Source organism: Prionailurus viverrinus, chromosome A2 (genome assembly GCF_022837055.1).
Source record: "Prionailurus viverrinus isolate Anna chromosome A2, UM_Priviv_1.0, whole genome shotgun sequence".
NCBI lineage: Eukaryota > Metazoa > Chordata > Mammalia > Carnivora > Felidae > Prionailurus > Prionailurus viverrinus.
In genome coordinates, this window is record NC_062562.1 from 154,096,598 (window position 1) to 154,119,761 (window position 23,164).

General features: G+C 41.8%; 1 protein-coding gene across 2 annotated transcripts in view; it reads right to left on the reverse strand.

Moving 5' to 3' along the window:
* The window catches only part of SVOPL (SVOP like), a 68,554-nt gene extending 55,472 nt beyond the window's left edge, over nucleotides 1-13,082 (reverse strand). For both annotated transcript variants that reach the window (XM_047849484.1, XM_047849483.1), the window contains exons 1-3: nucleotides 13,001-13,082; nucleotides 12,722-12,813; nucleotides 8,584-8,682 (exon numbers count right to left, since the gene is read on the reverse strand). In XM_047849484.1, the coding sequence (XP_047705440.1) occupies nucleotides 8,584-8,682; nucleotides 12,722-12,813; nucleotides 13,001-13,082 (273 nt within the window). The remainder of the gene's footprint in view (nucleotides 1-8,583; nucleotides 8,683-12,721; nucleotides 12,814-13,000) is intronic.
* Nucleotides 13,083-23,164: the final 10,082 nt, after the last annotated feature.

Here is a 23,164-nt window from a genome sequence, read left to right on the forward strand (position 1 = left end):
AGGAAAGTGAAGAATGTGTGTTCACAAAACTTTCCTGTCTCTGGTTAACATGTTCAGGGCTCCTGAGGCTGACGTCTCCCCTTGGCTCACCCCACACCTGGAGACACTGCCTCCAGGTGGAAACAGGAGTCGAAGGAACAGGTCACTGCTTCCCCTCTGATCCAAGATGATGGCACTGGCCTCATTCTACTCAGATGTATCATTGTGAATTTCCATTTTAAGAATTAAAAAAACAAACTCCAGTCATTCATGACCTGCCTTATTCCACACGTAAGTTGTTGAGACTTCTAGAAGCAATTTTCCTTTGTGTTCTCACAGGTAAACAGAAACTTTAAACAAACACCAAAAGAATCATTTAGAAACACTCTTCAAAACTAATACAAATCTATTTCTTTTCCTCACTTGCTCTCACAATGGCTTGTCCTACACTGATAAAATTCAAGAAGCTAGATATGATTACCAGCATTTTAACTCAGCCTGAGCTGTGATCTGATGTCTGTGCCTTTAGGCTACTTATTTTTCTTCTTTCAAGCAGTTCCAGGCTTCACTAGCTTTCCTTCCTAGTAAGATCTCGGACTGATTGCCTCTAGGGTAATCAAAGGAAAGGTGTTAGCTTGCATTTCTAAGACTTTTTCAATAAGAGAGCTGTTTCTCTCTGCCTGCTTTGCTTTCTTTCTTTCTCCCTTCCCTACTCATCTTAAGGAAGACTCAAACACATTTCTTCCACTGGGAACTATATTAAAAAAGAAAACAACAACCCATATCTATTCTTGAACACAAAGCCATGTTTTTCCTCTGTGCACTGTACTTTCCAGGATAGAAGCGGGGGTGGGGGGGGGGGGGGAAGGAAGAAGTCAGTGCTTTCTAAATGCCAAGACTTTTTATTCTGGAATATTTTCTTTCTGATTGTTGGTATTAATGTGCACTTTTTCTTTTAAAATTTTTTTTCTTAACATTTATTTATTATTGAGAGACAGAGAGAGATAGAGCATGAGCATGGGAGGGGCAGAGAGAGGAGGAGACACAGAATCTGAAACAGGCTCCAGGCTCTGAGCAGTCAGCACAGAGCCTGACACGGGGTTTGAAATCATGGACTGTGAGATCATGACCTGAGCTGAAGTAGGACACTCAACCAACTGAGCCACCCAGGCGCCCCAATGTGCACTTTTTTTTTGAAAGATGATAGCTGATAGCAAGATTTTTTACCTCTTTCTCATTGTCTAATGACCTTAATTATCAATTATCAAATATGTGTGTGTGTGTATACGTGTGTGTGTGTATTAATGTCAACCCTATGTCAGCCACTCGGTTACAAAAAAAATTATACCAGTTAAAAAATAATTATATCAGGGGCACATGGGTGGCTCAGTTGGTTAAGTATCTGACTCTTGATTTCAGCTCAGGTCATGATCTCATAGTTCATGAGTTCAAGTCCCACATCAGGCTCCGTGCTGACAGTGTGGAGCCTATTTGGGATCCTCTCCCTCCCTCTCTCTGCCTCCCCACTCTCTCTCAAAAATAAAAAAAAAAAATTAATTTTTTGCAAACTTAAGAAAAAAATCATGTCAGTGGGGTGCCTTGTGGCTTAGTCAGTTAAGCATCAACTCTTGATCTCAGCTCAGGTCCTGATCTCAGATCCTGAGTTCAAGTCCTGCATTGGGCTCTGTGCTGGGTATGAAAAGTACAAAAAAAAATCATATCAGTTGGCGAATCTCAAAATTTGGGTATCCCTGAAATTAAGCAGTTTCTATCATGGAGTTATCAAACTCCCTCCAAGAAGGAAGAAGACTTGACCACACTTGAATAAAAGGAAGTCATACACAAACCACCCAGGGCAGAGAGGAAAGTGGCTCTTTGGATTTAAAACATTTTTGTTCATTGAGGTGTTATGTTGCATCTAAGTTACAACCAGATTAAATTTAATTAACTAATAAAGGTGAAGGAAAGAGTCAAATAAGATTAAATTTAAAGTTTCCTCTGTTCTCTCCCATCAGTGGCAGTTGTCTTTTTTTTTCTTTCCTGTTTTCTTTCCATTCAGGGTAAAGAAATGACTTTCCTAAGGCTGAGTTGTTTATTTTTAAGCATATCTGGAGCACAAACCTTGACTCAAAGCCTGTGTGAACCCCAAAGCTTGTGAACGCTGATCCTGTTGGAAAAGCACACAGAGGCTTGAAGACACAAAACTCTCTTTCTCCCTGCCTCTCCCCCCTCTCTTCCAAGGGGTCTGCCTTTTCTGCAGGCCCTTATTTCTAGCATAGAAAAGACTCTTCTATTTCTGTTTCACACACCCCATGAAGTTTTGTTTCTTCAGTCACAAAACACGAGGAACCGTAATTCATCCACCTTCCTCAAGGTTTTACAATTAACTTCTCGGGCCAGGCTGACCAGAAGGTGGTGTTGGGGTTGGGGAAAGGGAAGTCTGGGAGATGGTGAACATGTGGCCACTTGGCTGAATCAGTCTGGGCCCCTCCTTGTAAGCAAGGCTGTGGTCAGTGAGCCCAGAGCACAGTTGCCCACGGTGGACGGGACTCACAGCCAGGATGACAGACACTAAAGAAAGGTAGTTGGCCAGGAACTCTGAGCAAGAAATGGTCTCATCAGGGGGGACTTGAATTCCCTAGAGGACAGTTCTTGGAGAGGGGACCCACCTAACAAGGAAGTCGTGTTACAGCTGATGTTAGGGAGCCTCCTTAGATGCCACCGGGAACATAAACCCAACCGGTAAAATGTCAGTTGTAAGTGTCAAAAGCGAACCATGTAATATAGTTTCGTGAGGTGACAGACGCAAACACCGCAGCTGGATCTCCCAGCATCCTCGGGAATCAAGACGTGTGTGGCCACAAAACCAGCCGGGGCGTGGTGCAGCTATCATTACACGAAACCTTACAACAGTCACTCTACGGGTCCAGGATCGACAAGCAATGCTCTCAAAATTGCAACTAACTTTTGTACATAGAAGAAAATGAAAAATGGCTGAGTCGCTTAATTACAAGCCCAGGTAAGGTCTTCAGCTATTTTTATTTATACCCCTTCCCTTTTCTAAAAGTAGTAGAACTTCAGGGGTGCCTGGGTGGCTCAGTCAGTTAAGCGGTTGACTCTTGACTTCAGCTCAGGTCATGATCTCACGGTTGGTGGAAACTGCTTGGGATTCTGTCTCTCTCCCTCTCTCTCTGGCCCTTCCCTGCTGGTACTCTCTCGCTCGCTCTCTCTCTCTCTCAAAATAAATAAATAAACTTAAAACAATGTAATAGAAAATTATATATATATATATATATATATATATATATATACACACACACAATTTGTCAAATTGGTTTCCATATAACACCCAGTGCTCCTCCCAGCAGGGGCCCTCTTCAAAGCCCATCACCCACCTTCCCCTCTCTCCCACTCCCCATCAGCCCTCAGTTTATTCTCAGTATTTAAGAGTCTCTTATGGTTTGCCTTCTTCCCTCTCTATAACTTTTTCCCCCCTTCCCCTTCCTCATGGTCTTCTGTTAAGTTTCTCAGGATCCACATAAGAGTGAAAACATATGGTATCTGTCGTTCTCTGCCTGACTTATTTCACTTAGCATAATAGTCACCAGTTCCATCCACGTTGCTACAAAAGGCCATATTTCATTCTTTCTCATTGCCAACTAGTATTCCATTGTGTATATAAACCACAGTTTCTTTATGCATTCATCAGTTGATGGACATTTAGGCTCTTTCCATAATTTGGCTATTGTTGAAAGTGCTGCTATAAACATTGGGGTACAAGTGCCCCTATGCATCAGTACTCCTGTATCCCTTGGGGAAATTCCTAGCAGTGCTACTGCTGGGTCATAGGGTAGATCTATTTTTAATTTTTTGAGGAACCTCCACACTGTTTTCCAGAGCGACTGCACCAGTTTGCATTCCCACCAGCAGTGCAAGAAGTTTCCCCTTTCTCCACATCCTCGCCAGCATCTATAGTCTCCTGATTTGTTCATTTTAGCCACTCTGACTGGCGTGAGGTGGTATCTCAGTGTGTTTTTGATTTGTATTGCCCTGATGAGGAGTGACGTTGAGCATCTTTTCATGTGCCTGTTGGCCCTCTGGATGTCTTCTTTAGAGAAGTGTCTATTCATGTCTTCTGCACATTTATTCATGGATTATTTGTTTTTTGGGTGTGGAGTTTGGTGAGTTCTTTACAGATTTTAGATACTAGCCCTTTGTCCGATATGTCATTTGCAAATATCTTTTCCCATTCCTTCGGTTGCCTTTTAGTTTTGCTGATTGTTTCCTTTGCAGTGCAGAAAATTTTTATGTTCATGAGGTCCCAATGAACTATTGGGGATGTGCCAAGTAAGAAATTGCTTTTAATAACCTTGCCTTTGGGGTTGTGTCAAGCAAGAAATTGCTACGGCTGAGGTCAGAGAGGTTTTTTCCTGCTTTCTCCTCTAGACTCTTGATGGTTTCCTGTCTCACATTCAGGTCCTACATCCATTTTGAGCTTATTTTTGTGAATGGTGTGAGAAGTGGTCTAGTTTCAACCTTCTTCATGTTGCTGTCCAGTTCTCCCAGCACCATTTGTTAAAGAGACTGTCTTTTTTCCATTGGATATTCTTTCCTGCTTTGTCAAAGATTAGTTGGCCATACTTTTGTGGGTCCAATTCTGGAGTCTCTATGCTATTCCATTGATCTATGTGTCTGTTTTTGTGCCAATACCATGCTGTCTTGGTGATTACAGCTTTGTACTGGAGGCTAAAGTCTGGGATTGTGATGCCTCCTGCTTCAGTTTTCTTCTCCAATATTACTTTGGCTATTCGGAGTCTTTTGTGGTTCCATACAAATTTTAGGATTGCTTCTTTGAGCTTCGAGAAGAATGCTGGTGCAATTTTGACTGGGATGTCACTGAATGTGTAGATTGCTTTGGGTGGTATTGACATTTTAACAATATTTATTCTTCCAATCCATGAACACGGAATGTTTTTCCATTTCTTTGTATCTTCTTCAATTTCCTTCATAAGCTTTCTATAGTTTTCAGCATACAGATCTTTTACATCTTTGGCTAGGTTTATTCCTAGGTAGTTTATGATTCTTGGTGCAATTGAGAATGGGATCAGTTTCTTTATTTGTTTTTCTGTTGCTTCATTACTAGTGTATAGAATGCAACTGATTTCTGTACATTGATTTTGTATCCTGCGACTTTGCTGAATTCATGTATCAGTTCTAGCAGACATTTGGTGGAGTCTATCAGGTTTTCCATGTATAATATCATGTCATCTGCAAAAAGTGAAAGCTTGACTTCATCTTTGCCACTTTTGATGCCTTTGATTTCCTTTTGTTGTCTGATTGCTGATGCTAGAACTTCCAACACTATGTTAAACAACAGCGGTGAGAGTGGACATCCCTGTCGTGTTCCTGATCTTAGGGAAAAAGCTCTCAGTTTTTCCCCATTGAGGATGATATTAGCTGTGGGCTTTTCATAAATGGTTTTTACGATGTTTAAGTATGTTCCTTCTATCCCAACTTTCTCGAGGGTTTTTATTAGGAAAGAATGCTGAATTTTGTCAAATGATTTTTCTGCATTGATTGACAGGATCATATGGTTCTTTTCTTTTCTTTTATTAATGTGATGTATCACACTGATTGATTTGTGAATGTTGAACTAGCCCTGCAGCCCAGGAATGAATCCCACTTGATCATGATGAATAATTCTTTTTATATGCTGTTGAATTTGGTTTGCTTGTATCTTGTTGAGAAGTTTTGCATCCATATTCATCATGGATATTGGCCTGTTGTTCTCTTTTTTTGCTGAGTCTCTGTCTGGTTTGGGAATCAAAGTAATGCTGGCTTCATAGAATGAGCCTGGAAGTTTTCCTTCCCTTTCTATTTTTTGGAACAGCTTGAGAAGGATAGGTATTATCTCTGCTTTAAATGTCTGGTAGAATTCTCCAGGGAAGCCATCTGGTCCTGGACTCTTACTTGTTGGGGGATTTTTGATAACTGATTCAATTTCTTCACTACGTATGGGTCTGTTCAAATTTTCTATTTCTTCCTGTTTGAGTTTTGGAAGTGTGTGGGTGCTTAGGAATTTGTCCATTTCTTCCAGGTTTTCCAGTTTGTTGGCATATAATTTTCCATCATATTCCCTGATAACTGCTTGTATTTCTGTGGTATTGGTTATAATAATTCCATTTTCATTCATGATTTGACCTATTTGGGTCATGTCCCTTTTCTTTTTGAGAAGACTAGCTAGAGGTTTATCAATTTTATTTATTTTTTCAAAAAACCAAGTCATGGTTTCATTGATCTGCTCTACTGTTTTTTTTGTTTGTTTGTTTTTTTAGATCCTAGATTGTTTATTTCTGCTCTGATCTTTATTATTTCTCTCATTCTGGATTTGGGATGTCTTTGCTGTTCTGCTTCTAGTTTCTGTAGGTGTGCTGTTAGATTTTGTATTTGGGATTTTTCCTGTTTCTTGAGATAGGCCTGGATTGCAATGTAGTTTCCTCTCAGAACTGCCTTCACTGCATCCCAAAGCATTTGGATTGTTGTATTTTCATTTTCATTTGTTTCCATATATTTTTTAATTTCTTCCCTAATTGCCTGGTTGACCCATTCATTCTTTAGTAGGGTATTCTTTAACCTCCATGCTTTTGGAGGTTTTCCAGACTAAAAAAGTACTAGAAAAATTTTTAAGTTTATTTATTTTGAGAGAGACAGAGCATGTAATTGGGGGGGGGGCACAGAGAGAGAGAGAGGGAGAGAGAGAATTCCAAGCAAGCTCCTCAATGGCAGCACAGAGCCTGACGCAGGGCTTGATCACCCAAATCCTGAGATCAGAACTGAGCTGAAACCAAGAGCCAGATGTTCAACCAACTGAGCCACCCACATGCCACCAAAGTACTAGAACTTAAAAAAAAAAAAAAGGAACAAGTGCAACAAAATTTAAAAAGGAACTTTAAAGAGGGAAATGGATGTAAGAAAATAAGCACATCTGTACATGTGCTGCTAGGACTGAGGCCTCCATGACAAAGAGAGAAATACAACTGGGTGGACATTATATGTCATCTGAGAGAACTCAGATCAGTCCCTGAGGTGGGAAGGAGGTTCCTTGTTCCCAACACAGACGAGAATTCCCAGGTCAAGAATTCCCAAGTGTGAGGAGGAGACAGCCCTTCCCCAGAAGTCTTCTGCAGCGAAGGCTGCTCTCTGCCCATAACCCACAGAAGGCGAGGGGGATGGGGATAACTTCCAGCATTCTCCATGGCCAATTTCAGGCCGTAACTCTTACCCTCTTACAGAGCCTCACCCTCTTTCAAGAACTCTGCCATGTGACTCTGTATCTCGTACCCATCACCCGCCACCTGCCCTTGACACACCCATTTCAGTGAGAATCTCAGCACCTGGCTCATCAGAGTTCTCTCTTAAGTCCTGCCTTCATGAAAACCAGCTTCAATACCCAAGCAAGTCAATTCTCCACTTCTCACCTTCTGTTTCTTTTGCCTCCTTGGCTGATGTGACCTCTCAAATGCTTCCAGAACACGCTTCCTCACCTCCACTCACTCTGCTGCTTTACCACCACTAACTTATCTACCGTCCAACCTTATCTCCTCAGAGCTTTTGGAAAGCTGACCCTGTGTGTCCCTCCTTAAAGCCCCTGAATGGCTCCCTGTCATCCACAGTGTGGCCTCCAACATTTTTAAGCATGAAGAACCTCTTTCAAGATTAAAAAAAGGAAATACATTTACCAGAGCTGTGCATGATGGGAAGTATACTTTAATATCCATTTAATGAGAAACACATGACAACTATGAAGTCAATGATGTGTTTGGGTGAAATTGATTCCTGTTACATAAAACAGTAATTTGAAAAACTATCATATAGGCCAACTATTTTTTGCTTGGAGAATTTGTACATGCTGATGCAAGTTGGGGCACAGGAGCCTACAGTAGTCTCCAGAATGGAGTCCATGCACAGACTCCAAGATGCTTCTGGTCCCCACCTGTCTCTGCAGCCTTGTCTCATACTGTGCTCTCTTCCTGACTTTCTATTCAAGCAACACGGAACTGCCTGCACTCCCTCCAACACTCATGCCTGCACACAGCCTGCTGGCAATCAATTGGCACTTAATAAATACCTTTTGAAAGAATGATATATAATATCCTTAATTCCCTCTGTAGCAAACCTTGGGGTGCAATTCATAAGGCTATTCATAATCATCTTTGAGGAAAGTTGAATGCATAATACAGTTCACTGCAGTGAGGGTGATCTGATGATTGCCTAAGTGACTACAGTTCAACTAATTTGTAGTCTGACTCAAACCATAACTAATCCATGACTTAAGGGCTACTCTCTCTGATTTGCATTTGTCTTGTCTAACCTCTTGCTAGAGGCTAGAAAATAAGCAGTTCAAGGTTGTGCTCCCTACAGGAAAAGAGAGAAAAAAAAAAACAGAGAAAGACCTAAAATGGTAGTTTGACCCTGACAACCCATGAGCTTTGGAAGCCAACACACCAAGCAGGGAGGGAGCCTCTGGTTCTCAGCCCTGTAGGATGGGGGAAGGGGAAGAGAAGTCCTAGGTTCTCAGTTGGTTCATTCAAAGCAGGCACTCACCGTGGTCACTAATGCCACCTGCCAATTCTCCAGCTGCCATTCACAGCGGATGACAGGAGACACGACCGCTATTAACATGATCTCCATGGCCTCGGCAACCTTAAAGAAGGAGAGAGAATTCCATGTCTTAGTATTCTTACATTCTTAGTATTCTGTCTGGTTTCTCATCAGTTCTGCCCATGTGTGCCTATCCATCCATCCTTCTAATCCTAACCTCCTCCTTCCCCTTCCCCCATTTAGGGAGCATCTATTGTGAACCCACTCGGCCCTTCTAGTTGGATAAAGAAGTATAGTAGAACTCTGGCTTCCATGGATGTAATAGCTATGATTTGAACAATTTGAGAGGGTTCCCACAGATTTATGACACGTATCTCTTTGTGATGTTGCTGATCTATGCATTTGCATGGCAGCACTATGAGGGTGTTGGGGTGGGGAGGGGGCAACCACTTAGCTAGTGGGAGAATCTAGCTAATCACCAGCATCTACATCAACCTAGCTTTGCTGCTTCACACTCATGACTGTGAAAGTCTCAGGGCATAGCCTTTGCAGATGGATTTGTGAACTAGTCTCTGAACTCAAGAAGCTTAGACGGCAGGCTTCATGAAAACTAGAAGAGAGTAAAGCAGCACATACAGAACAATGAGCTCATCATCAGGAAAGAGTGTCTATTCAGCAGACTTAGGGTACGCTGTGCTACTAAATATTTCTTTCAAAGGGAAGTTTGGGTATCATCCTTTGTTCATTTCTTGCAATCTGTTATGGAGTGAGTTTATCTCCCAGGGAAAGGAAGAAGCAGATGCTAGGGAAGAGTTGATAGTAATGTGGATTATGTATTATGATCTATTTGCATATTTATAACGTGAAGGTCTGGGATGAACGAAGTATAACGGTGTTAGCTATTACATGGGAATTGGAAAGGTATTGTTAAGGCTTGTCTCTTCTTGGAGAGTATTACAGTCATGCTTAGAGTTCAGATAGTGGGTATGTCTTAGCCCAAAAAGTATAATAAATAAGAGATGGCATGGCAACCTCTGACGGATGTTTGATTTATTATACATCTCTCAGTAATATAGAGCAGTTGGGTCAATATTAATCAGGACTCTACCCTTCTAAATGGTCTTAGGAGAAAGTAAGTCAATAAGGGATAAAGCTCTGCATCATTCTGATACAGGAGGCTTAAGGGAGAGGGACCAGCAAGAACCTAGGGAAGGGGGCATGAAGGAGCAGCACTGCATAAGAAGATCTAAAGGCTCCTGGGTGTCCCCGTCAGTAGTGCATCCGACTTCGGCTCAGGTCATGATATCACAGTCCATGGGTTCAAGTCCCATGTCTGGAACTGTGCTGATAGCTCAGAATCTAGAGCCTGCTTCCGATTCTGTGTCTCCCTCTCTCTCTGCCCCTTCCCACTTGTGCTCTGTCTCTCTCTCAAAAATAAATAAACCTTAAAAAAAAGAAAAGAAAAAGAAGATCTTAGAAGACCTCAGAGGACACTGGGATGCAGGAAGCCTGGTCACAGACTGAGGCTGTGCTGCTGCTGTGATGCTATTACATATACCCTGGTCATGTGAGGCCCTGAAACCCAACTATTGCTCCCACTGCCTCTGACCAAGAACTTTAACAGACCATGGCCCGGAGGAGCCATGCCCGTCGTTGTCAGCACAACTATTCTGATGAGAAGATCCATCCAAAGCAGCCTCATCCTAAAAACAGGGGAGGGATTTGGTTACAACACCCAATTAAACAGTTCTGTGTGTGTGTGTGTGTGTGTGTGTGTGTGTGAGAGAGGGGGGGGGAGGGGGGAAGGAGGGAGGAAAAGACCTGGTAAACAGCTCTTCCTATCTTGATGCGTTGGGAAGAACTGAAGCAACTTACAAAACACTTAAAGAAAACCAGAAGCTATTTCACAACAACATCAAGTATAAATAGGCAATAGACATACAATCTCCACAGATGTGGATCTGGATCTGGACATCAGGGATTAGTTATATAGAGGTGGTAACTATCCTTCAGGAAGGGAGTACAATAGCAAATATCTTTCGTGTTTTAAATGTTTATTTATTTTCTGAGGGAGAGAGAGACACACACACAGAGTGTGAGTGGGGGAGGGGCAGAGAGAGAGGGAGATACAGAATCCGAAGTGGGCTCTAGGCTCTGAGTTGTCAGCAAAGAGCCCCACGTGGGGCTAGAACTCACAAACCGTGAGATGAGACCCGAGCCGAAGATGGATGCTCAACCAACTGAGCCACCCAGGTGCCCCCATCTTTCTTTTTTTTTTAAGTTTATTTTTACTTTGAGAGAAAGAATGAGCAGAGGAGGGCAGAGAGAGAGGGAGAGAGAGAATCCCAAGCAGGCTCTGCACTGTCAGCCCAAAGCCTGACACAGGGCTCGAACTCACAATCCATGAGATCATGACCGAAGCCAAAATCAAGGGTCAGATGCTTAACTAACTAAGCCACCCAGGCACCATCCCCCCAAGTACCATCCTTCCAATGCAAATAATAACCACTAAAAATGCAGTCTCTTTGTACACATGGTTTGATTTGGGAAGGTAAAAACATTCTGCAGATCCTTTTCACTTGCTGCTATGGAAGAAAAGACAGGGTTCTTGCCATATTTGAAGGTAAAAGATGCAGAGAGTTTAGCAGCGTTTAAGCCAAGAGGACCGTGTAGTGAAACCATACTGGAAACCAAATATGAAAAACAGAAGTAGAAATATTCTGGTTGAAAGTAGAGGAGAGTTAGGATAAAACCCCGGCCATTCATACCCATTTATGCCTTGAAATATGGAATCTTAACATTCTGGAGCCTAGGTGAGATATTACTTTATAGATGAAGACATGCTCTAAATTGTATTGTTGGTTATCATAAAAGTAGGGCCAGGGCGTGTCTTGCCTTTCTCTCCTTCCTTACCTAGCTGCCTCCTGGGAGTGTGGGGCTTTAGAGTGATGCCTCAGAACGTGTCAAGTGCCACGTTTTTCTCAAACCACTTAGCAGAGAGTGAGGGTCAGGGCTATTATTTATTCACTGGTCTCTTGGCTATCTTTATCTCCCACCTTAAGCCACTGTCATGTGGACCACCTCCCTCAGATTTTCCATTCTGTCTCAGTGTCATTATCATATTCCTCACATATTCTCACTGCACCTACAAAAAAAGAAGGAGTAGTATCTTTGTCTGTAGTGGTTTCACTGTCAGCAAAAGCCCTGGGGCTGAGACGTCTCTCTTCTTTCCTCATAATAGCTGACGGTAAATGGCAAACCTGCATTAGTGCCGCTTAAAGGTTCTGGAAATCTGTAATTACAACAGGTGTCCCATGGGATTCTTATGCACAAAATATGTGAGGACCATGTGTCTAATTTTCCTTAGAACGATATTAGTTTTCTCCTCTCTTCACAGAGAAGGAAGCGATTTAAAGCATTTTTAAAAAATGAATATTGAGGGGCACCTGGGTGGCTCAGTCAGTTAAGCATCCCACTGTTGGTTTCGGCTCGGGTCATGATCTCACAATTTGTGAGTTTGAGCCCAGCTCTGGGCTGACAGCACAGAGCCTACTTGGGATTCTCTCTCTCTCTCTCCCTCTCTCTCTGTTCCTCCCCAGCTGGCGCTTACACGCACGCACGCACGCACAAGTACAAACACACCCGCTCTCTCTCAAAATAAATAAACATTTAAAATAAATAAATAAAAGTGAATACTGAAAAGGGGCGCCTGAGTGGCTCAGTAGGTTGAGCGTCTGACTTCGGCTCAGGTCATGATCTCACAGTTTGTGGGTTCGGGCTCTGCATCAGGCTCTGTGCAGACAGCTCAGAGCCTGGAGCCTGCTTCTGTCCCGTGTCTCCCTCTCTCTCTCTCTGCCTCTCCACTGCTCACGCTCTCTCTCTCTCCCTCTCTCTCTCAAAAATAAACATTAAAAAAAAAATGAATATTGAATTCCCAGAACATAAAGACACAGAAATTTATTTGCTCATGACCAAACCAAAATAATGAAAATTATTTTTGAATTAACCACCTCCCAGGATTCCTGTTCCCCGTCACTCCCTTCCCTGAATGGACACTCCAGACCTGGAGGTCAGTGAAGATTCTATGTGTCCAATAATGTATTAGCTTTGGAGACTCAAATGATCTCCAAGGATCACTTACCCCAGTGCTGCCCATGATCAGAAACAAAGCAATGTGGAATCGTCCAAATCCAATGGTCTCCACGGCGTCTTCCACGGTGAATGTCTTTGACTCTAACAAGGAAGGGCAGAGTGAGAGAAATAGCCTCTGTGAAAAGAGAATGTATGTGGAGGATTGCCACTAATAATGAGGAGGAAGATATTGAGAAACCAGTCTGTTTTTATAAAAATTAGTAAATACGGGGGGTTGGGGGGGATTAAGCAGCAGCTTCAGGATATGAGACTTCTGTGATCCTCTTACCTTTTGGCTGTGGCTCTGGAGTCTCCAGGCTCAGCTTCTGGAGGCTAATGACGGTGACCGGCTCTGTCTGCTTGGTTGCCATGTTCTAAATGGTCTAAATTTCCCACACAGCTTCCCTGATGGAAGCAGGAGAGGGAAGAAGAAAAATATGTAATAGAGTACACATTTGCCTTTAATCACACAGAAAATCTATGAGGTATGTATTCTAACTTCTCCCCAAATGAGAAGCCTGAGACATGGAGAGGTCAAATGGCCAAAGGAGACTATTGGGCCCCAGTGGCTAGTAATCAACCCTAAGTCAGGGGCCAGGGGAGCTCTGAACAACTTGGACAATAGCATCCTCTAACTGGGAGTGAAGATGGCCTTTGCCACAGGGCAATAATCACAGTAGGCAGAGCTTTACATTCCCATAGATCTCGTGGTTTATAGTGTGCTTTCTATGCAACATTTTCATTTCATTCTGCTGGAAACCCAGGAGCACTTCTGTTTGTCAGCCCCCTCCCCCTTTATGTATTTAGCCCAAAGGATTCTTAACTCTAAAAATCAAAAGAAAAATAAAACAAAGAAAGCTCACTATCAACTTAATGAAATCTTTTCCAAATGACTTTAAGACATGGTAATTTAACTCTACATCCCTTGCGGGATAAATGGAAATCCTAACCTGTTCTCAGTAATTAGATTGTTACTAATAATACTGGAATCCTTATTTGGATACTAGTATGTATTGTAGGAGAAAGCAAGTAGTAATTATATTATTAGGAACCAAGACTTTTGGTGTAAAAGATACAAAAATTAAAGAAGTTATATAAAAACCTTATAATCCTAACTTTAAATTGGAAATACCAATATGAATTCACTATGTATTTTGTGTGTATATATATATATATATATATATGTATATGTATATATATACATATATATATACATATATATATGTATATGTGTATATATATATATATATATATATATATATATATATATATATATATCCTAATATTATCCACTGGAAGAGCCTGGAAAAGATGACTAATAAGCACTCCTAGAGCCCAGATTGTTTTCTTTCCTATTTCCCATTAAAAGAAACCCTGGCGCCTTAGATAAATGGCTAATTCTGGATCTGGGACAGGAAATGTGTAAATTGAGCCTGGAACATCTTGTCATACCAGACAGCAAGGAAGGTATCAAACACTCCTGGGGCTGTGACAAAAGATTACAAGATTCAACTTGAAAAGGCTCCCAAGGGCCAAAGATGGGACAATTTAAGCATCAAGAAGAATAATGACTGCAAAGAATTGAAACACATCAAAGATATCAAAATCCATTGTTCACAGCAACACTAAAATGAAAATCTCACAGATCACCTTTGATACTAAGAAACCAACTCATTATTCTGAAAACTAGTAAATGTCTTGTCTTTCTTGTGTAAGTTGTTTATACTTCAAGACAACCAAACAGTTTGTTAAAGAAAATTGTTTTTTTTTAAATTTTACCTAATACATGCAGAAAAAAAAAAGGATGAATGGAATTAAGTTATGATTTTACAACTCAGTGAAATCATGGATCTAGGCAATGATTACCAGTGGCTGATAAATTACTAGGTGAAAGGCTGATGAAAAGATGGATAAGCGATAGATAAGACTGATAACACCCGTAGCCATGGAAAAATCTTAATGCTGGGGTGCCTGGGTGTCTCTGTTGGTTAAGCATTGGACTCTTGATTTCCACTTAGGTCATGATGTCACTGTTCATGAGATGGAGCCCTGTATTGGGTTCCGTGATTCTCCTTCTTCCCTCTCTGCCTCCCCCTTCCCCCAGCTCTCTCTCTTTCACACAGATAAAATAAATAAATACACTTAAAAAAAAACAGAAAAATCTTACTGCTGCTGAGAGACAGTCAGATATCACGTGGTCCTGATGAGATGCAATAGGACGGAAATGTACAACATCACCTGTGATGTACTCTCCTAAGAAGAAATTGAACCAGAATCTGATCAAGCCTCTAGCTCTACCAGTTTATGCAGGAGATGAAGAAGAAGCTCATTAAACCATACCATGTGGATGCGATAATACAAAATCCAGTATGTGGGAAGTTGTATAAGATAAGTGACCTAACTTCTTCAATGAAGAAATGGCAAGCTAAAAAGAGGAAAGGGGAAATTATAGACTAAAACAAAAGTGACAAATCAACCAAATAAATGAGTTGATCTTATCTGGATCCTCAGTCAAATAAACTGACTATAAAACAGCAACAGCCAAGAGAATGAGAGGAAAAAGCGATGAGAGGAAAATTAAGGCAATGTCAACAAGCATGAAAGTTGGATGATATCAAGGAATTTCTGATGACACCATTAGGTGGGACAATGATCTTATGGCTATGGCAGAAAAAAAGAATCCTTACATCGTAGGTATATGTATACTAAATATTTAGGGGCAAAATGATGTGATGGCTGGGATTTGTTTTAAAATAATTCAATGGTAGGGTGGGAGAGGGTGCATAAGAAGTAGATGGGCATACAGAAGAATAAAGAATGGCCATATGTGGAAAATTATTGAAGGAGGGTGATTGGTTCATTGGGGTTCATTTAATATCTGCTTTTGAAGATGTGTAATATTTTTCGAAATAAATAGTTCAAAAAGTGAAGTTCTAAGATTTTAAAATAACTTTTCCAATGTCAGACCACTAGTAAATAGAAGGATCAGAACTCAAACCGAGGTATTTTTTCCCCAACATAAAGAACTAGCCACAAACCAGTTTATAGCCACACATCAAGGTCATTTAAGTTGGCTAAGGGCCAGCTCTGTATCTTGTATTGCATGGACTCCTGTGAAGACGTTGAAAGAAGGTCTGATATGTTCTCTGCCCTAAGGAGTCCTTATTCTAGTTGGGGACACCAAAGATACACATCAAAACAACTATACCGTAATGTAGCTATTATTTATTTTCCTAAAGTGCTGTCACAGAGACACAAATATTCCCAGATGAGAGAGAGATCAATAATGCTCAGAAGTAAGTCCATGAAATCCTCTTTCTCAAAGGAAAACATGAAAAGCTCAAAAAGCTGTTACTTTCCCACAGAGGAAAAAGTAAAAAATAATTGGCCTCTCAGCCCATGTAAGAGCCTGAAAGTCATTCAGACAGACTGTTCTGGAACTACCGCTCCCTTTCCAGACTTTGTCCAAACACCCTTTGGAGAAGTGCTCTTTATCTGGTAACTTTTATAATGAAGTAGTTAGCGGAAAAATCCCCTTCTTTTGATTATAAAAAGGACTTCTATACACATCAAAAATTGGCTATGACTAACACACTTACAATTTGGAAGATGAACAAGTAACAGATTTAACTTAATCAAAATTTGAAAACAAGACCATTCCATGAGAATGGCATAGTGGTGATGATTGTACAACCTTGTGACTGTACTAAAATTCACTAAATTATATGCTTTAAAATGGTTAGTTTTATTGCATGCAAATCACATCATTTTTTTTCTAAAAAACAGTAATGCAAATCATAGCAGCAGACTTAAAAATCAAAAGTGATTCAGGCCATTTATAGTCTTAGAGAATAAAACCATTTAGTTGGGTGGGAAAATAATCTTTTAAACCCCAGTAAGTTCATTTTAAGTTCAGTTACAAATAAAATGCTTAACAATAAGCTCAATCTTCAATCTTCAATCAACACTTAATCTCTCCTACGAGTCAAGTTTTACGACTTCTCATAGCAATCAAAACATGTTTTACAATTTTAACCATCACAAAGGCTTATGTTTTAGAAGAGTAATAAAACAACCTCTAGCAATTCTCCTTTTCATAGTGAGTGGCAAGAAAAGACACACAGGAAATCTGTTTTTTACTGAGCAGAGCAAGTTTTAATTCATATGCTTTAAGCTGATTAGATCATTCTGGGGGTCATAAATATCCTACATTCCTCCATTTTCTTATCAGCAAAGAGAAGCGATTCATCATGGAGGACCTGGAAAAAGGTATTAGGTCCAAGATAATTACTTCACAGCTTTCTTGAATGAAAACTGATCCCAGTAAGGGAGATTCACATCCGTGATTTCATTCTTTTTTCAAGATTTTATTTTTGGGGAGGGGCCAAGACGGCAGAATAGCCCGGAAGCTTTTTTGTGTGCCTCTCGCCCCTAAAATGCAGCCAGATCAACAGTAAACCATCTTGCACACCTAGAAAACTAATTTGAGGCTTAACACAACAATCTACACCACCTGAACCACAGAATTTGGCAGGTACTGGTCTGGAGAGGTGAATGGGGGGCGGGGAGAGAAGCTGCAAGGGCAGGGAGCGGTTTTGCTCGCAGAGAAGGGGGAGAGTACGGGGAAAAGCAACCCACCCCCACCCCGTCCCACCAAAAGAAGCCGGAAAGAAAAAAGAAGTGGAAACAGCCACATGGGTCTGAACCAAAAAGGGAGAAAGGAGAGGGTTTAAATTCCATTAAGACTCTATATACTGGGAGAGCACAGAGTGTGAAACTCCGCAGCTCCACACCTGGCAATGCTCCGGTGGGAAGGGTGAATTCCCAGGAGTAGAGAGCAAGGTCCGAGGGGTCCTCAGGTCACACAGGGAGTGGCGGTTCCCCTGTTGGGAGGACATTTGAAAGAAGCTGTGCAGCCTCCCCACAGGCTAAGGTCTCAGCAGACCCTGGAGAAGAGCCACATTCACTGGTGCTGGAATAAGGACATTGAGGGTGAAGACTGGCACCCGGTGTGTGTTGTGATGCTCCATAATCCCTGCAGCGCTTCAGCTACACGATGGCATGAGCTTTTTCTGGCGGTGGGATGGCACCCAGCCGCAGTCTCTGGGCACCGGCAGCAGGGCAGTCCTGTGAACGTTCCTGGGTGAGGCTGGCACCGGGCCATTGCTCAGGAGATCCTCCCCCAGAGGATCCGAGCCGATCAAAGCTACAGTCCCTCAGAAGGGAGGGGTCGGGAAACAGCCGCATCTGAGATAAAACTCAGGAGGCAGGTGCCACCTGGCAGCCTGGCGGCTTGGTCACCGACAGCGTAGAAGCGGGGAGTGGACGGAAGCAGGAGACAAAGGCGGGGTGCTTGATTGCCGGTGGGGGAGAGCACAGAGTTCCGATACTACAGTCTGGGTACCTGGGTGATGCCATTTCACCCGCCCCGCCCCATGCATGCACCTACACACTAGACAGCCACAGCAATCCACTCCAGGAAGCTAACCAGCGCCATCTAGTGGAGGTGGAGCCACTACACTAAACCCCGCCCAATTGGGCCAATGGTGCTCTTGACCGCAAGTCTCTCCACCTGCTTAGCTTACGGAGGATTAAGTGCTTCATAGCTTGACTTCTATGGGAAAGCGGAGGTAATTTCCTATTTCATTCTGTTCACTGGTCTTTTTTTCAGTTTTTTTTTCTTTTTCTTTTCTTATTCTTGAATACAGAAGGAAAAAATTTATTATCTTCCATTTTTATTACAATATTGTTCTTTTTTTTTCTACTCTATTTTTTACTTTTTTGTACAATTTTTAAAATTCTATTCAACTTTCATCATTTCATCTAATTCTATTTTATTGTATTCATTTTTCAAATTTTCCAACGTTTTGTTTTTTTCTTTTCTTACCTTTCCTTTTTTTCTCTAATCTACCAAGCCTCTTCCAACAACCAGACCAAAACGCACCTAGGATCTAGCATCCTTTCTTTGATTTCTTTGTGTTTTTAATTTTTATTTTTTTCACTTTATTAATTCCTTTTCTTCCTTCAAAATGATGAAACAAAGGAATTCGCCCAAAAAGAAAGAACAGGAAGAAATGACAGCCAGGGACTTAATCAACACAGATACAACAAGATGTCTGAACCAGAATTTAGAATCATGATATTAAGAATACTAGCTGGGGTTGAAAATAGATTAGAACCCCTTTTTGCAAAGATAAAAGAAGTAAAAGCTAGTCAGGATGAAATGAAAAATGCTATAACTGAGCAACAATCTCAAATGGATGTCGGCAGCAAGGATGGATGAGGCAGCAGCAAATGAGCAATATACAGGACAGACTTATGGAGAATAATGAAGCAGAAAAAAAGAGGGAAACTAAGGCAAAAGAGCATGAAATAAGAATTACAGAACTCAGTGACTCATTAAAAAGGAATAACATCAGAATCTTAGGGGTCCCAGAAGATTATGAGAGAGAAAAAGAGGTAGAAAATTTATGTGAGCAAATCATGGCAGAAAATTTTCCTACCCTGGGGAAAGACACAGACATCAAAATCCAGGAAGCACAGAGAACTCCCATTAGATTCAACAAAAACCAACCATCAACAAGGCATATCATAGTCAAATTCACAAAATACTCAGGCAAGGAAAGAATCATGAAAGCAGTAAGGGGGGAAAAAGTCCCTAACCTACAAGGGAAGACAGATCAGGTTTGCAGCAAACCTATCCACAGAAACTTGAGAGGCCAGAAAGGATTGGCCTTTTCTTGGGAGGCCAGAAAGGATATATTCAATGTGCTGAATCAGAAAAATATGCAGTTGAGAATTCTTTATCCAGTAAGGCTGTCATTCAAAATAGAAGGAGAGATAAAGAGTTTCCCAGACAAACAAAAATTAAAGGAGTTCATGACCACTAAACCAGCCCTGCAAGAAATTTTAAGGGGGACTCTCTAAGGGGAGAAAAGACAAAAAAAAAAAAAAAAGACCAAAAGCAACAAGACTAGAAAGGACCAGAGAACACCACTAGAAACTCCAACTCTATAGGCAACATAATGGCAATAAATTCCTATCCTTCAGTACTCACTCTAAACATCAATGGTCTAAACGCTCCAATAAAAAGACACAGGGTAACAGAATGGATAAGAAAACAAGATCCATCTATATGCTGTTTACAAGAGACCCATTTTAGACCTAAAGTCACCTTTAGAATGAAAATAAGGAGATGGAGAACCATCTATCATCCTAATGGTCACCAAAAGAAAGCCAGAGTAGCCATACTTATATCAGACAATCTAGATTTTAAAATAAAGGTTATAAAAAGAGATGAAGAAGGGCATTACGTTATAATTAAGGGATCTGTCCACTAAGTAGACCTAACAATTGTAAACATTTATGCTCTAAACATGAAGCGCCCAAATATATAAATCAGTTAATCACAAACATCAAGAAACTCATTGATAATAATACCATAATAGTAGGGGATTAACATCCCACTTACAACAATGGACAGGTCGTCTAAACAAAGGGAACAATGTCTTTGAATGACACACTGGACTAGATGGACTTAACAGATATATTCAGAACATTTCATCCTAAAGCAGCTGAATATACATTCTTCTCGAGTGTACATGGAACATTATCCAGAATAGATCCCATACTGGGACACAAATCAGCCCTTAGCAAGTACAAAAAGTCGAGATCATACCGTTAATATTTTCAGACCACTACACTATGAAACTCAAAATCAACCACAAGAAAAATCTTGGAATGATAACAAATACTTGGAGACTAAACAATATCCTACTAAAAAATGAATGGGCTAAGCAAGAAGTTAAAGAGGAAATTAAAAAGCACATGGAAGCCAATGAAAATGATAACACCACAGCCCCAAATCTCTGGGACTCAGCAAAGGCGGTCATAAGAGGGAAGTATAGCTGGGGGAAGATGGCGGCATAGGAGGACGCTGGGCTCACCGCGCGTCCTGCTGATCACTTAGATTCCACCTACACCTGCCTAAATAACCCAGAAAACCGCCAGAGGATTAGCAGAACGGAGTCGCCGGAGCCAAGCGCAGACGAGAGGCCCACGGAAGAGGGTAGGAAGGGCGGCGAGGCGGTGCGCGCTCCACGGACTAGAAGGAGGGAGCCAGAGCAGAGGGCAGCCTGCCGGCCAAGCAGAGCCCCGAGTCTGGCTGGCAAAAGCAGAGGGGCCGGACGGACTGTGTTCCAACAGCAAGCGCGACTTAGCGCCTGGGAGGTCATAAGTTAACAGTTCTGCTCGGAAAGCGGGAAGGCTGCAGGAGAAAGGGAGGGAGAGCTGCTGAGCCCCGGACAACAGAGCTCAGTTTGGCGGGGAACAAAGGCGCTCGCCAGCGCCATCTCCCCCGCCCATCCCCCAGCCAAAATCCCAAAGGGAACCGGTTCCTGCCAGGGAAACTGCTCGCTCCGAGCAAACACCCAACTCTGTGCTTCTGCGGAGCCAAACCTCTGGCAGCAGATCTGACTCCCTCCCGGTGCCCCAGCGCCCCTCCCAAAGCGGATCTCCGAAGGAGAAGCGAGCTAAGGCTGCCCCTCCTGCCCCCGTGCACCTTGCCTATCCACCCCAGCTAATACACCAGATCCCCAGCACCACAAGCCTGGCAGTGTACAAGTAGCCCAGACGGGCCACGCCACCCCACAGTGAATCCCGCCCCTAGGAGAGGGGAAAAGAAGGCACACACCAGTCTGACTGTGGCCCCAGTGGTGGGCTGGGGGCAGACATCAGGTCTGACTGCGGCCCCGCCCACCAACTCCAGTTATACACCACAGCACAGGGGAAGTGCCCTGCAGGTCCTCACCACGCCAGGGACTATCCAAAATGACCAAACGGAAGAATTCCCCTCAGAAGAATCTCCAGGAAATAACAACAGCTAATGAGCTGATCAAAAAGGATTTAAATAATATAACAGAAAGTGAATTTAGAATAATAGTCATAAAATTAATCGCTGGGCTTGAAAACAGTATACAAGACAGCAGAGAATCTCTTGCTACAGAGATCAAGGGACTAAGGAACAGTCACGAGGAGCTGAAAAACGCTTTAAACGAAATGCAAAACAAAATGGAAACCACGACAGCTCGGATTGAAGAGGCAGAGGAGAGAATAGGTGAACTAGAAGATAAAGTTATGGAAAAAGAGGAAGCTGAGAAAAAGAGAGATAAAAAAATCCAGGAGTATGAGGGGAAAATTAGAGAACTAAGTGATACACTAAAAAGAAATAATATATGCATAATTGGTATCCCAGAGGAGGAAGAGAGAGGGAAAGGTGCTGAAGGGGTACTTAAAGAAATAATAGCTGAGAACTTCCCTGAACTGGGGAAGGAAAAAGGCATTGAAATCCAAGAGGCACAGAGAACTCCCTTAAGACGTAACTTGAATCGATCTTCTGTATGACATATCATAGTGAAACTGGCAAAATACAAGGATAAAGAGAAAATTCTGAAAGCAGCAAGGGATAAACGTGCCCTCACATATAAGGGAGACCTATAAGACTCGTGACTGATCTCTCTTTTGAAACTTGGCAGGCCAGAAAGGATTGGCACGAGATCTTCAGTGTGCTAAACAGAAAAAAATATGTAGCCGAGAATCCTTTATCCAGCAAGTCTGTCATTTAGAATAGAAGGAGAGATAAAGGTCTTCCCAAAAACAAAAACTGAAGGAATTCGTCACCACTAAACCAGCCCTACAAGAGATCCTAAGGGGGATCCTGTGAGACAAAGTCCCAGAGACATCACTACAAGCATAAAACATACAGACATCACAATGACTCTAAACCCATATCTTTCTATAATAACACTGAATGTAAATGGATTAAATGCGCCAACCAAAAGACATAGGGTATCAGAATGGATAAAAAAACAAGACCCATCTATTTGCTGTCTACAAGAGACTCATTTTAGATCTGAGGACACCTTTAGATTTAGAGTGAGGGGATGGAGAACTATTTATCATGCTACTGGAAGCCAAAAGAAAGCTGGAGTAGCCATACTTATATCAGACAAACTAGACTTTAAATTAAAGGCCGTAACAAGAGATGAAGAAGGGCATTATATAATAATTACAGGGTCTATCCATCAGGAAGAGCTAACAATTATAAATGTCTATGCGCCGAATACTGGAGCCCCCAAATATATAAAACAATTACTCATAAACATAAGCAACCTTATTGATAAGAATGTGGTAATTGCAGGGAACTTTAACACTCCACTTACAGAAATGGATAGATCATCTAGACACACGGTCAATAAAGACAAGGGCCCTGAATGATACATTGGATCAGATGGACTTGACAGATATATTTAGAACTCTGCATCCCAAAGCAACAGAATATACTTTCTTCCCGAGTGCACATGGAACATTCTCCAAGATAGATCATATACTGGGTCACAAAACAGCCCTTCATAAGTTTGCAAGAATTAAAATTATACCATGCATACTTTCAGAC